The sequence below is a fragment of the Semicossyphus pulcher genome, unplaced genomic scaffold (genome assembly GCF_022749685.1).
Source record: "Semicossyphus pulcher isolate SPU_LCO1_2020_fin unplaced genomic scaffold, fSemPul1.0.p SCAF_1, whole genome shotgun sequence".
NCBI lineage: Eukaryota > Metazoa > Chordata > Actinopteri > Labriformes > Labridae > Semicossyphus > Semicossyphus pulcher.
The window spans coordinates 4,869,987-4,884,596 of record NW_027211603.1 but is presented as its reverse complement, the minus strand read 5'-3'; the positions used below and the strand labels follow the sequence as shown (position 1 = coordinate 4,884,596).

General features: G+C 41.5%; 1 protein-coding gene across 1 annotated transcript in view; it reads right to left on the bottom strand.

Moving 5' to 3' along the window:
- Positions 1 to 14,610, bottom strand: part of LOC138605202 (protein kinase C-binding protein NELL1-like) — a 317,647-nt gene that overhangs the window by 24,835 nt on the left and 278,202 nt on the right. Inside the window, exon 16 of the mRNA XM_069677358.1 lies at positions 1,988 to 2,128. Within this exon, the coding sequence (XP_069533459.1) occupies positions 1,988 to 2,128 (141 nt within the window). The remainder of the gene's footprint in view (positions 1 to 1,987; positions 2,129 to 14,610) is intronic.

Sequence of the window (14,610 nt, the reverse complement as noted above, 5' to 3'; positions counted from 1 at the left end):
AAAGCAGTGTAAAAAGCATAACATCTTAATAATCCAAGAAATTATAAAGCAAGCTATTTCCAGTGTGAATGTGCAGTCATCCATCCAAACAGAGCCGACTCAAGCTGGTTAATAATTGATTGTACAGTAAGAACTTCTGCTGTACTTCATGTTCTATACTTCATCATCAACACGGTGCTGTGACACAGGAAACACACGCTTGTTGTTTCTCTTTTTCAGTCTGTTACACTTTGGCTGTAGCACCAGGGAGAGGGGAGGGGACATGACACGAACATTTACCAGCAGCACGAGGCGCATATGTGATCCACATGAATATCTCATTAAAGGTTGTGTGTGTGTGTGGGTTTCACACCGCGTGGTTAGATCTGGAGCTGTGGAGGTGAGAAGACCTATGATTAGCTTTCTTGAAAGCCTGCAGGATGGTATGTTACAGCAAACACATGCTCTCAAACGTCACATCCAGCAAGTTCTTACTCTTAGTCGTCAAATACAGCAGCTTGGTCGGCGGCCAAACGCGTCAACATTTCTGGACTCTGTTCTTAATGTACCGTTTAAGTCAGGGGACATTGTACAAAGAGTCCTTAAGTCTGCTTAGGGTGGAGAATGGGGGTGATGGTTGGGTAAACCAACAAGGGACTTACATTCAGGAGACAGGGTTCAATTCTCGTGTGAAACAAATAGTAAATGACTTCCTTTATGTTGTGAAACGTATGTTAGTTACCCAGTGTACGTTTAAGCAATATAACACGAGAGGGAGTGATTTGGTCGTAGCAAACAGTAATCATCAACAACAGATTCTTTTTTGCTCCACCAACTCAACTAGTTCCACAACTTAACTGAAACTGGACTGTTGTTGCCAAGCAACCCAAACATTCTCCTGCACTCTGTGTCTCCAGGTTACCACAGATCAGCTGTTTTTATCATGTACAATTATCTGTATGTTTTAATTTATCATCAACCAGTGAAATAAGAGTCTGCTGTGTGATTCAGACGAACCAGCTTGATTAATGTAGACACAAACGGTCTGCTGTAATGTTAATTAGTATTCAGAACACCTGGCTGAGGCGGAGTGATACACAGAGTGAAAAGTCCTAGTGATGTTCTCTAAATCACCGCTAATGGAATGAGTCGCCTATGTATATGTGTACTTATTTTAACTCAAACCAAGATAGTAAACCTAACCATGTAACCAAATTGCGACCATTTTGCAACATTAAGCACGTGTTATTGATATTTTTTATCGGGAAAGAGGCATTCTTACGGCATACATGAAATAGAGGAATACATTCTTTCAATGATCTATCCAGAGATTCCTCATTAAAGTTTAATATATGGAGGACATTTAAGTTTAATATAAACTTTTATTAATATATAATTAAGTAAATGTAATCTGACCTAACTGATAAAGGACATTTCTGGAAGTATTTGAAGCTGTGATGTAAAGGATCGGTGTTCAGACTTCTGTATCATTTGTATTTTTGTATGTAGTTAATATAAAACTTACATGACTGTGAATGTATGTGACTGGATGTTGCTTATTTTATATTAATAACTTGACTGCTTTAATTTGAAATTCTATCTGGATGTTGAACATTTCTGATTGCTTACTTGACCCCAAAGCCCCAGACGGGCACAATTAACACTATAGGGATACACACAGCTTCATATTTTGACCTCAGAACAAGCTGTCGTATTTGACTATACAGGACTGAGTTTGTGGTTTTACATCACAGTCTGTGCTAATGTCTACATGCTGGATTTTCAAAGAGATTAAATGGGACAAAGAATGGCAGTCGGGGGATCCTGTTTGAGACCGGAGATGAAAGAGTTTTGAAGAGGAAGCCAGGCAGTGAAGGTATTCTAATTGCAGAGTACCTGAACCCAGAGAGGAGGAAGTCTAAAGTAGCTGCAGCAGTGCGCAGGCAGAGGTTGAGGAGCTGGTATTTCAAGCAGTTATAAGGATGTTTTCAATTCAATGTATGCTCACCAATGCAGGAGCTTCCATCGAGCAGGTAGGAGCCATTGTCATGGAAACCACTTCTGCATTCACAGTGGTACCAGCCGGGCAGGTTGACACAGCGGGAGTGGTTGTGGCACTCAATCAGGCCCTCTGCGCACTCGTCGATATCTGAGGACACACACACACACACACACACACACACAGTCGCATCATCAGCATCAGTCCGAATTGTTTTCCTGGCAACAAAAGTGAACCTGAAACTTCACCTCATTTGTGTCTTTTTTTGTCTTTACTTTGATCTGTGCTCGCTGCAACAGTGGAGGTTGATTCAATCAGAACAAACCGCCAACACAACGGCAGAGCCGGGTCAGCAGCCGCCCACATTACACAGCCAACGTCTCTGCTGCAGCAGCAGGGATCAAAGTCTTTCAGAAAACACACAGTTTGGGGGGTGTTTCCGTCCTGCACTACTTTCTTCTCCTCACTCATTCCACTGCTTTGTCTCCGGCGTGTGGCGTGCATTCACATGCCCGGCCTACAGGCGTTAGGTCCTCGTTCCATCTCGAGAGAGTAAATCTCTCTCATCCATTATGTATGCTGTGAGCCCTGCTACTCATCTGCAGCTCTCTTGCTTCTAGCTGTACAGACGGACCTGCGCACACACCCTTTTGGTTAAAGCGTGACCTTCAGTCACACCTCAACAGCTCAAATGTGAACCAGAGCAAACAAGGAAAGGTAAAGATGCGTGTGTGTGTATCTCATAATGTCGCTGAAGGGAGGAAAACCCGGCAAATTATCAAGAAAAGTGCAGTAGTTTGCAGCCTGACAAGCATACATTTTTCATATTATATAAAGGATCTTGAGATGGTTTTTATAAGCAAGTGGGGGTTATAGTTTCAGTCAGTTTAAATAGCATTCATGTGTCTTCAAATTCTCTTAACACATGACAAACCACAATGCATTTTGTTGCCTGTTGTCTAGAAAGACTACATGAAACAGTGGAAAGTAGGGGGAAAGTCTGGCTCATTGTTTCAAAGCCAAATTTAAAGTGGTCTTGTTGTTATAATTTTTTTACTGTTAAGATAGCAGACGGCTATTTTATCCGCCCTATATGCTTCAAGCCAATACATGTAAAAAGATTAAATTTATGATGCTGTTGATCTTCTTTTTTTTTTTTTAAAGATTATTTTTTTGGCCTTTTGGCTTTATTTTTATAGGACAGCTGAAGATAGACAGGAAATGTTGGGAGTAGAGAGTGGGGGATGACATGCACAGATGATCGGCAGACCGGGAGTCGAGCCTGCGATCAGTGCGACGAGGACTGTAGCCTCTGTACACGGGGCGCCTGCTCTACCGACTGAGCCAAACAGCGCCCCATGCTGTTGATCTTCTAATCAAACACCGGGAGAGCGCTAACAGGCCTTTTAACAGGCAAGTCTTGTTTTCAATGAGAGTGACGCTTGCGCGCTGCTGTTGAAAAAACTTCAACTCAAAGCAGCAAAGTGCCCGACGTCATTTTCAGCGTTTTTTCTCATTGTCCAATCGAATGAAAGGAGAGGCGGGCCTTCTGTCAGAAGACAATAGGCTTGTTCGAGATGACTGCCGGCTCGCCTCGACAACAGGCGAGAGTAGCCGATTGCAGTCAGGGGAGGAGTCATAAAGTCAGACACTTCTTTGTTGACAAGTTTGCTGCCGGCCTCGTCAAGCATCTATAATACCGACACCTCATTGTAAATTGAAGTGAATTAAGTCTTTATTTGTTGTTGTTGTTGTTGTTATTATTATTATCATTATTATCACTATTATTTGAATTGGATTTAATATTAAGTTCTCATTATACTTTATTCAGGGCTTTTGATAGTTATTTCGATATAAACGTCAATGACAGTACTTTGATAAAAAACGTTTGGTGTCTGTGTGACCGGTGGACTTCTGCGTTGTGTTGTGTTAATGAGGCTTTGACACCGGGACTCTTTCAGTGAATTTATTCTGCCACTGGTAAACAGAAAAACAGACAGAACCTCCGTTAGCCCGCTCCAGCTCCTCTACAGACAAAATTAAATCACATAAGGTAGCTTAAAATGGCAGCCCGCAATTAACCTTAACGTACTCACCTCTCCCACAAGGGAATTTTACAAAAGGGGAGAGGGGAGGGCGGATGAGCTACTCTCATTCACACACTCAACACCAGGTATATTTTGTGTAATTACAAACAGCAACTGTGAAAACACAGGATATTCATGACCCTGTTACATCTGTCTGACACTTCATTAAATCTAATGAATAATGATGAATAAGACAGAAGTCTCATCACTTCCTTGTGGGGGGTGTCAAGGCAACTGCGACGCCTGGCCCTGAAAACTGCAGCCGCCTCGCGGAGTCGGGTTTTCAGAGCAAGTCGGACAACAATCTAACCCTCATGCAATATGCTTTGCAAGGCGGCGATCGATTCTGCGCAGGTCTCGCTCATCTCAAACAAGCCTAATATAACGGTTAGGTTAATGACAGCTATGATTCGGTGGTTGCCTTAACAACAGTAGAAAAAAAGGCGCAGCGAGCTGCTCTTTTTTTAACCGTAGGCTTCAACAAAAAAAGGCAGTGCATGCGCCTCGTGTTTTACAGCCTGCAAAACACACTCTGTCTGATCGGGCCCTAAAACTGTTTTGTTGCGTTGTGAATCATTGATCTGAACTGGGCTTTAGCTGACACACTGCAGGAGAAGTCTCTGTATAACATCGAAATACCAAATGTATATCTACAGTGTCTCCAACGATAAAAATATAACCAAACTAGCCTTTTGATCTTGAGCTATAAACACTTTGTGTTGCTCCTGCCCCGCTGTGAGAGTCACAGTTGATACCTTTGGCCCTGTCTTAAGAACCCACTCACACATAGTACACACAGACGCACACACATTTATCTCTATAGAGATAAAAAGAGAGACTCAGGTCGAACTGTTTAGCAGTGTGTGTTGCGCTTGTGCCGTTAGCCTGCTGTGCTGTAGGTAATCAGACGTGACAGCAGCAGGGAGGCCTGCCCTCTGTCAGCCTCTCAGGTCAGAGCTACACCACAAGATTCCCGCTCTGACATCCCACTGAAACATACCGAGATTAGAGGTGACTGGTGGCTGAGAGCAGCTAACCCTTTACAAAAGAGCAGTGCAGTGTGTGCGCGGGAGAGGGCACACGCCCACACGCTCGGGCTGGTTATCTGACTTGGAGAGGCGATTAGATTCCTTCATCTTAGATTATTTCTAACTTCATTCACACACTTTGTTTTTACATTTTGTGAAAATAAAGCTTTAAATCAAACTTTATATACAAATAAGAATTAAATTGCATAAATCAATGCTGTTGGTTTTAAACCCTCAAGTTGAGTTATCACAACAAGTTCAGGTTTTTACAGCCGTCTCTACTCTATATGTATGAAAAGCTCTGAGATTGGATGCACATCAGCCTCTCTGATCAGGTGCCACACGTCAGCTTCAAGGCAGCAACCCCTCACTGGCTTCCCACCTGCAAACACACCCAATTGAATCGATCAAAACCAGACCCCAAAGGTGTGACTGTCTGTCTTACAGCACAGACTATCTGAACAGTTTTTCAAATGTTTTGTGTCGTAGCGATTTGTCAGTGCAGACAATTTCATTTCAATGTTGTCATTTTTATAAAAAATGATTGAGGCACAAACCCAGACAATGACAGAATATCAAACCATTGCAATGAAATTAAAGGTTCTCCTCGGCCCTTAGGAAAACAAAGGGGAAGAAATAAACAAGATGCACCAGTGGGAAAACAAGTGCTGCCTGGTTGTGATAAGATCTGATAATGTGTTGAATTTAATTTGTGGCTGTTTCTAAGGAATACAGAGAAGGGGAAAAAAAAGTGTACAGCATCTTAAATTAGCATTTCAATGAACTGATACGAACACACTTGCAAAGTAATCATGTCATGTTTGTCATGTTTTATTCATTTAACATTTCATGTTTGCAAAGCTGCTGGGATTTTATGCAGACATTAAGATAGATATGAAAATGCAAACAGCTGTACCTTTGTGCTCTAATGTTTCTCTCTCAGTTTGTGTCGAGAAAAGCGGCATTTTTATAATAATTATTCTTTTTATGAGCTGTTTGCAGCTCAAATCACAACATGAGTAGACCACATATAACTTTAAACATCATACTGTGACTAATTAAAGTGATAATCTCGAAGATTTTCATTTAAATAAATGTCTGTTAAGTCACTATCGCCGAATGAGGTAACATAAAGGTGACTGAGCCTATGGCCCGCTGATGAAAGCCTTTGCATTTGCAGTATTACAGACTGGGTGTCTGGTGTGTAAAATCACAAGCGGCGCCCAGTTAGTGACGCGTTTTCCATCACCCAGCAGTGGTTGGTCTGCCAGAGAGGGTAGGTGGAGCTAAGCGGTTATTCGTTGCGTAAATTCAGACTCTTACGGTGTGTTTACTGTGATTTCGATAACAGTGAAATTGCGATTAATTGTGCAGCCGTAATGTGGAGTCTTAAAGTAGTAATCTCAAAGATCTGTTTCATTCTCTCTGGCAGCACAGATAGTTAGTTTCTGTCTGTCTGACTGACTAACTAACTAACTGACTACTGGATGGAGTCATGGGTATTATAGGCATCCTTTCACACCATTGCCCACGCAGCTATCAGCTACCCTCAGACTAATTGGTGTCAATTTAGTGGTGAAAAAAACACAGCTTTTTAGATTTATTTTGAATTCAGGAGGGACACTCTGCGAACACAGTTATTGTGTAAAACACGCAGAAGAATAGACAGACATAAAAAATGAGTTATAGCTAATATACAGGATGTAATAATGAACAATGTAATCGCACATCGCAGACATATACTCCACATTCTGTACCTTCACTTTTGAGTCTCACACAAACTCTTCCCTGTTCTGCATAAACAAATAAACATCTTCACGTCGATTGTGGAAAGAGCTTTGTGAGGAAGAAAAGCAATAATGGCCAGTTGGAACATCCACAGTACACAAACCACAGGCGACAGTGCTGCCAGCCTTCCTAATAACAATAATCCAGCTCTGCTCTCCAACACATCCGTCCATAATTTATGAAAAAGTGACTCATCTGAAGATGTTTTTCACTGCTACTCCAAAATGCTGCCACTTTAATGGCGAGGTACATGAGGTGCTGCAATTCGTCTTTCATCTTGTGAGAGACACGCTCATTTTCTTGTCTCTAAAATGTTCCAACATTTATTCCTCTGCTTTTTGCTGCTCTGTATTTTACTGCTTTAATTATACGAGACACAGGGCAGTAACATGTTTGCCATTGTTTTGACACTAAAACTCCTGCTTTTGTCTTCAGCGGTGTGTGAGGGGTTTTTAATTCTATATTGTATAAGCAAAGTCTGAACAGTGTACTTCAGGACAATAAGGCACAACAATGACGTAAGCAACTAAGACGGTGTTTAAAAGGACCAAAAATGAAAGCTTGGTGCTGCTTCTCATTTACAACTCTGAACACTGTATGGCACATTTACACCTTACGGCGGAGAAATAGGGCCACACTGAGTTACACAAGTTGTGTTAAGCCTCCTGTGCAATCATTTAGAAGCAGAACTTCACAAGATGTTTACTGTGAAGTTACACTTCACATGTTCCTCATTTTAGTGCAGGCGGCTGCTGCTCTTCTGATATTTATAATATTCAGGCTAACAATAGTCTAAAATGACCACTTCATTCTAATTAAATAACCACTTTATTCTCGTAATCTCTATTTTTTCAACGGCCCAAATACTCCGTTGTAACACCTCGACCTCCCTGTAAAGTATGTATGTATAAACATTTCATTTTATTTATATATTTAAGGTTTTTCTCGTATGTTTACGTCTTAAATATATTTTAGATTTTCTAAAGTACAATTACATTCATCCATCCATCCATCCATCAGCCTATCATCCATCCATCCATCCATCCATCCATCCATCCATCAGCCTATCATCCATCCATCCATCCATCCATTAGCCTATGATCCATTCATTCATCCATCCATCCATCCATCCATCCATCCATCCATCCATCAGCCTATCATCCATCCATCCATCCATCCATCCATCCATCCATCCATCCATCCATCCATCCATCCATCCATCCATCCATCAGCCTATCATCCATCCATCCATCCATCCATTAGCCTATGATCCATTCATTCATCCATCCATCCATCCATCCATCCATCCATCAGCCTATCATCCATCCATCCATCCATCCATCCATCAGCCTATCATCCATCCATCCATCCATCCATCCATCAGCCTATCATCCATCCATCCATCCATCCATCAGCCTATCATCCATCCATCCATCCATCCATCCATCAGCCTATCATCCATCCACCCATCATCCATCCATCCATCCATCAGCAACACAAATTTAGTTTCTCTTCCTTAAAAATGATTCCAATGAAATGAATCGGTTTTGATTAAATAAAATCACTTGTAATAATACTCGTGGAAACACTAGAGAAGAGAAGACACTGCAGTAAAGGCACGACTCCAGATTGTCGCTCCCTGACAAAATCGAAACACGGCTTTATTTAAGTTGATTTAACCTTTAAATGTCTGCTCCCTAAAATTGGAAATGATGTGAAAAACAGGATATATTATTTTACATTGACATTAGAAACCAAGGTTTTTATTAAAAACTGCTCCAGTACAAAGCGTACACAAAAATAGGGTTACTACCCACGTAAAATATCTGCATCCATATTAAACTGTCATACACGGCAAGTTAAAAATAGAAAACCTTTCCATTTGTATCCCACCAGTTTCTTTGTCATCTTTCTCTCAGTCAATACACTTCTCCAGTTAGAGCTCCAAGACCTTTAAATGTCTCATTCTTTACTAAGCATCCGCACACACAAACCCACACATACACACACTCCTCTGTGTGTACAGGGTTGTTTCTCATTCACTGCAATCAATGTATTACCCTCCATATAGCAGCTTTATGTGGAGCCTCTCGTCATGAAGGTGTTGGAAGGATGAAAACACAAAGAGAACAATAATAACAGGAACAATAGCAGTGCCTCCATTTCCTCTTTGAATCCACCTGCAGACTATCGAATGTTTCGTTCCTGTGTTCTGAGCTGACAGAATCACCATGAAATCAACTCCTCGTGATCGATTTCTGCAGATTGTCTCATTTATGTGGGTAAACAAACTTACACTACAAAGGTGTTGGTGCATCAAAATTGATTTAATTCAGGGAAACTTGATAAAACTGTAAATAAGCTTAAGCTTTAACTATCTCAGTATCTCACCATAATGAATATGAGTGCAGTCACTGCAGCTGCATTTTTTAGGACGTCTTGTTTTCTGGTTTCTTTTCACGCTGTTTCCCTTCAAAATAAGACTCTCTATTGTAAAATCATTAGCAGGGTAAAGTAATCAGAGATTCTGGTCTTCACTTTTGAACACATTTGTAGACTTTTGCTTTCTGGGGTGGTATTGCAATGCATGTATGTGTAAGGATTTTAAATGGAGTTTCCTTATTTTAAATAATTTTAAATTGTTAAATCGTCATCTCTTTCCTTCATCTTATAATAGTTTCATGTACTCAAACATGGGAATTTCTCCAGGGTTCAATCGAAGCTTATCTTAAATTTAGACCAACATTGGGGTTCTGTGGGAAGAATGTGCATCCCTTATCCAAAGCAGAAAAGGTTTGTCCTCTGGGGAGCATGAATTTGCTCCACTGGTTTCATGGAAGTCATCATATCGTAACATTTTCCTTTATAAAACTCAAAGTTTTTGCCTAATGGGGGCTCTGAAGCAAAGGTTAGGGGACAACTAAAACATGAATATTTATAATCTGGGGACTCCAAATTCAGTGTTCCCTGTCTTGACCAATGACTGTAAATGTAGATGGACGATGAGTCTCCATCTGCTGTCATTGTATGAAATTGAAGCCAAAATAGCCCCTGTGACGGCCGCCGCCGTCTTGCGATGGTGACGTTATTTAGAGCCAGAGTTGCACAGTAGAGATCGGCGGGTGGAGCTGGCGTAGCCACCTCCACTAACCAAAACACACACTTAACTTACTGAAAAAAAACAGCAAAGATCCTGCATGCCGGCGTGTTTAACAGCAGAACAGCTTCTTTGTGTTGGTCTGAAGCAGACGTTCACAGGTGTGGAAACTACAATTACTGTAGTGATTGTTTCTGTTACGTTTCCTCTCACTGATTCTCCTCTACTCTGCTAATCCGGAACAGATCGGCTGCAGGAGCCGTATTTGTCAACAGAGCTGTCAATCATGAGGTTACACCCCCTTTTTTACAGCATCAAATAACTAATTAAAAGTAAATTTGTCATAAAAATTGACACTTGGACGTAAATCAGCATGATAAGAAACCATGTTTGAGAAAAAAAATTGATTTTATAGTTTGACCCATGTCCCATCTATTAACATGGAGGAGGCGGGCTTTGTGTCCTGTACTGCAGCCAGTCAGCAGGGGGCGATGGAGAGGGTTTGGCTTCACTTTTAGGGAGCTGTCATGTCATCCATCTTTTTATACAGTCTAAAGCATGACTATCCAGGTAACATTTTTGGCAATGTGACCGGTAATGCATTGCCCTTGAACAAAGGGTTGGAAAAACAACAACCTTGCAAACCTTTAAATGGATGAGCCAGATGATTACAAATTGAAATAAGGTTCTGCAGATTTGAACAATACCTGGCAACACACATTTTAAACCCATCAGGAATGAGGAAGTAAACCTGAAAACCTGAACTGACGTTCATCTGATCTGAGACCTGTGATTACCACTGCACCAATTGTAAGCTCACAAATATCCAATTCCACCGACTATGAATCTCTTTTTATAGAGAGCACACGTTATTTAAAACCCCATTCATCATCCGCCTTGTAAGGCCTTTTTATTTAGACGTAATAAAAGCTCATTTCTTTCGCACACAGTCAATAATTCCTGTAGCTCAATGGTCGTATAAAGCTATTTGTTAGCATGAGTGTGTGTTTAAGTGAGGGTTTGTGTGTGCGAACAGCCCTCCATTCTCTTTGCCTGTGGCAGTGAAGTGGACAGGTGACCTTCCCATGGTATTAAGTACAATAAGCTTGAGTACACACAAAAATATACACTCCATCAATCTTTGTTACTGCAGCAGGAAGAAAAGCAGGCAGACAGCATCTCACATTTCCCTCTGTTTCCTTCCATTACCATGCAAACGAGGACGCTTAGTACTTTCTGCAGGGCTTCTCTTCCAGCCCCCTCTCTGTATTTTCCCAGCGGGGAAACGTGAAGACTGTATGACAGCCCGGACTGTGAAGTGAGCAGTGAGTTTTAACTCGGCGTAGAAATGGGAATTAATCCACACAGAAAGTTAAAATAATCCCCCGAGCTCTCTGGAGAATCCTCTGGCCTGCTGAGCTTTACATAATTACACTTATCTCAGCCCTACTAACCTACTGAAATAACAATCAGGGAAAATGTGACACGGGCTATTTACAGTGATGTTTCCTCGGACACAAACAGCAACAAGGTTTTGTATTTGTTGCTACCTGATAGTGTGTGACCGGTAAATGAGCGTAAAATTAACAGCCCGTTGGATTAAAGGAGCAGTTGGAGTGACCACAGACCAGAGCCAAGCACTAATGAACGCATGCAGAGCTGGTAATATTACTACTGATACCATTTACCTCTCCTGATTGCACATCAATAGAACTTCTGCTTACTAATAACTTGTTATTGACATGATGCAGTAGCTAAGAGCAGGAAGGGGATTAGATCTGTGTAGGTTTGAAGGATATTGCTGCAAAGCATATTTTGGTCATCAAAGGCCAGGTTTATTTAGACTTCCAATTAACACATGTGTTGTGCCAACAGCATTTAAAGCCTGTATTTCAGTGAGAAGCTCATCCCAAACACATGTTCAAATGCTTCTAATTTAGAGGCCTGACCAGCAAATTGCTTAATCTGTGCATGTTGGCCTTTTTTTAAATACACAATGAAAGAGGCTGCGTGGTGGTTAGCGCTGTCGATTCACCGCTAGAAGGTTCCTGGTTCAAATTCCAGGTTCGGATGTAGGGGGTCTTTCTGTGTGGAGTTTGCATGTCTCCATGTACATGTGTGGGTTCTGTCCGGGTACTCTGGCTTCCTCCCACAGTCCAAAGACATGCTCGTTAGGTTCATTGGTGACTCTAAAAATGCGTGAGCGTGAAAGGTTGTCTGTCTCTCAGTGACAGCTGGGATAGGATCCAGCCCCGCCGGCGACCATGAACAGGATAAGCGATATACATAATGAATAGATGGATAGAAAATATCAATACTTTAATGTGTCTTTTCAAGGCATCTGTATACCTTCTTCGACACCTGTTGTCATCCAAAACCAATTAAGACTAAGAGCCTTACAGTTGCACTTCCCTGTAATACAATGAACATGGCTAGTTTCTCATTAATAAAGGCCAAGGTGCTGCTTACTAATGAAAATAATAAAAAAAACAGATATAAAAGCACATTGAGCATACTAAAAATGCAAACCCAACACTTTGTGGGAAGCTTTTCACAATAAAAGCATTACCCTGAACTTTAAACTCACAAAGACTAATGGTATCCCAAGTTAGTAAGGTTAAAAAAAGTCTTATAATGATATGTTTTTTCTGCAAAATACATTTAATCACCTTATAAAAATCCTCCCAAAGCATCTCCTCCTTCTCCCTCATTAAAAATCCCTGAATCTGCTTAGTCCTTGCAAACTATGCAAATTTCCAACCGCCCTCTCTGTCGCGAAAACAAAACACGACTCTGCCGTCGTTTAGTAACAACTTGTTGAAACTTAGCTAGCTTGAAATGCAGTAATTAGTAGTAGTAACATTAACGTTAGTTGTCAGTAATGAGTTTGCAAAAATAACGATGATGACAGCTGGCTCTCGCATCGCCAAAGTGGTTGCCATTGGTTGCACATAATGATATGCATAGCGTCATCCCGTCCATTAACGGGTGTGGCTCCTTAGGTTTGTGACGTCTCAAACCTGCCAATCTGAAAACATGCTGTTCAGCCTGTCCTTGGTACACTGCAGTTTAAAACAGACAGGCCCAGCCATGGAGATGACTGCGCATGTTGTCCGTGATATGTCTTGTAGCACATGAAGAACACCACATGGAGATGTTTACAGACTTGATTTTCACACTCACAAGCCCTCACATGCCCAGAAAAGTTTGAGATTTTTGAAGTGACCAACTTTTAGTTTGATTAGACGATGGTTAAGATCTGCTGTTCCCTCCATGAGCAACAAGCCTCTGAATGTTTAACTGGATGTTACCTACTTGGTTTTGGCTAACTAAGACTGTGCCACATTTCTTCCCCTGGAGTCACACGACGAGGGAATCTCTTCACAGCTAGAAGGGGGACGATTACAGCAACCCAAAACATTTGTAACATGAGGATGTTATTGAGATAGACCTGAAAAAGCCAAACCTAATCTTTAATGTTGTAGAGGTTGCTTTAACTTTACATTTCAATAAATGTGTGTCCTTTTTTTTATCATAATTCGTACACATTAAACGTGCAGAGCAGAGCTGGTACTGGCTGAACCATCAGACCTCCAACACGCATTATACTGCACACACATCAAAGAAAGCACCTTCTCCCTCACTGCTGCTGCTACTGCCCATGTTCTGACATATCCTGAACAGTCACACTGAGCCAACCTTGTGCCAATTTATGTTTAACTCTTACCCAACACTTCTGCCCTCCTGTGAGCACCTTACATGAGCTGTTTTGGCAAAGAAGTTAATATCCTTCACAACATTTCAACTGCGAGTTCATCGTCAGGTCAGCTGTTCAGGTTTGAACATTTAGGAGAGAAATATTTCAGATAATAAATCACAAGGATCTAACAGTTGATCCGCGGCAGCGATGTGAGCCCACTGGAGAAAGACAGGCTACCCAGAGGAGCCGATCAACGTGGGAGAAGATCAGTGAAAAGATGAACTCGGTTCCCATCGGCTTTATATTTAGATGCTCTTAACCTCCTATGAGCTAGAGTATGAACCACGGGGGAGACAAGTCAGTGGAGCAGTGAGGTGGTTTATTACACAGGAGGGACGTGCAGGAGATGGAAGAGGAGACAGAAGACAGAGACAGATGTTCATGAGACAGAGTTACAACAAGAACCTTCTGTGCGACTCGTACACGAGGCCTACGGCAAGTCTGTAACTGTAATCCCACAACCCCAGCAGCACTGTAAGGACACTAATATAACAGGTGTGACATATTGTTGTCTTTTATTATAGTGTTATACAAGCGTGTTATAGTGTCTCCAAGGTTCTGCAACAGCTTCTTCCCTCAAGCTGTAAGGTTCCTTAACACCCTGCTGCCTTTCACCACAAAAACACCTCCATAACCTCCACCCCTACAACCCCATCTCAGACTGACTCCCCGTCCACTTTACACCAGACTAACAGACACTTCAAAGGACCACCCCGCACTGACACTTTGCATATTTACCTTAGTTATTATCTAATGGGCAATTTCTTTATAGTTTGACTGTTATTTTTTTGCTACACTATATTATGCCATTAATATATACTTGCAAGGACTAGTAATTGCCAAGTAATCATGCACAGAAACATAGGTCATAC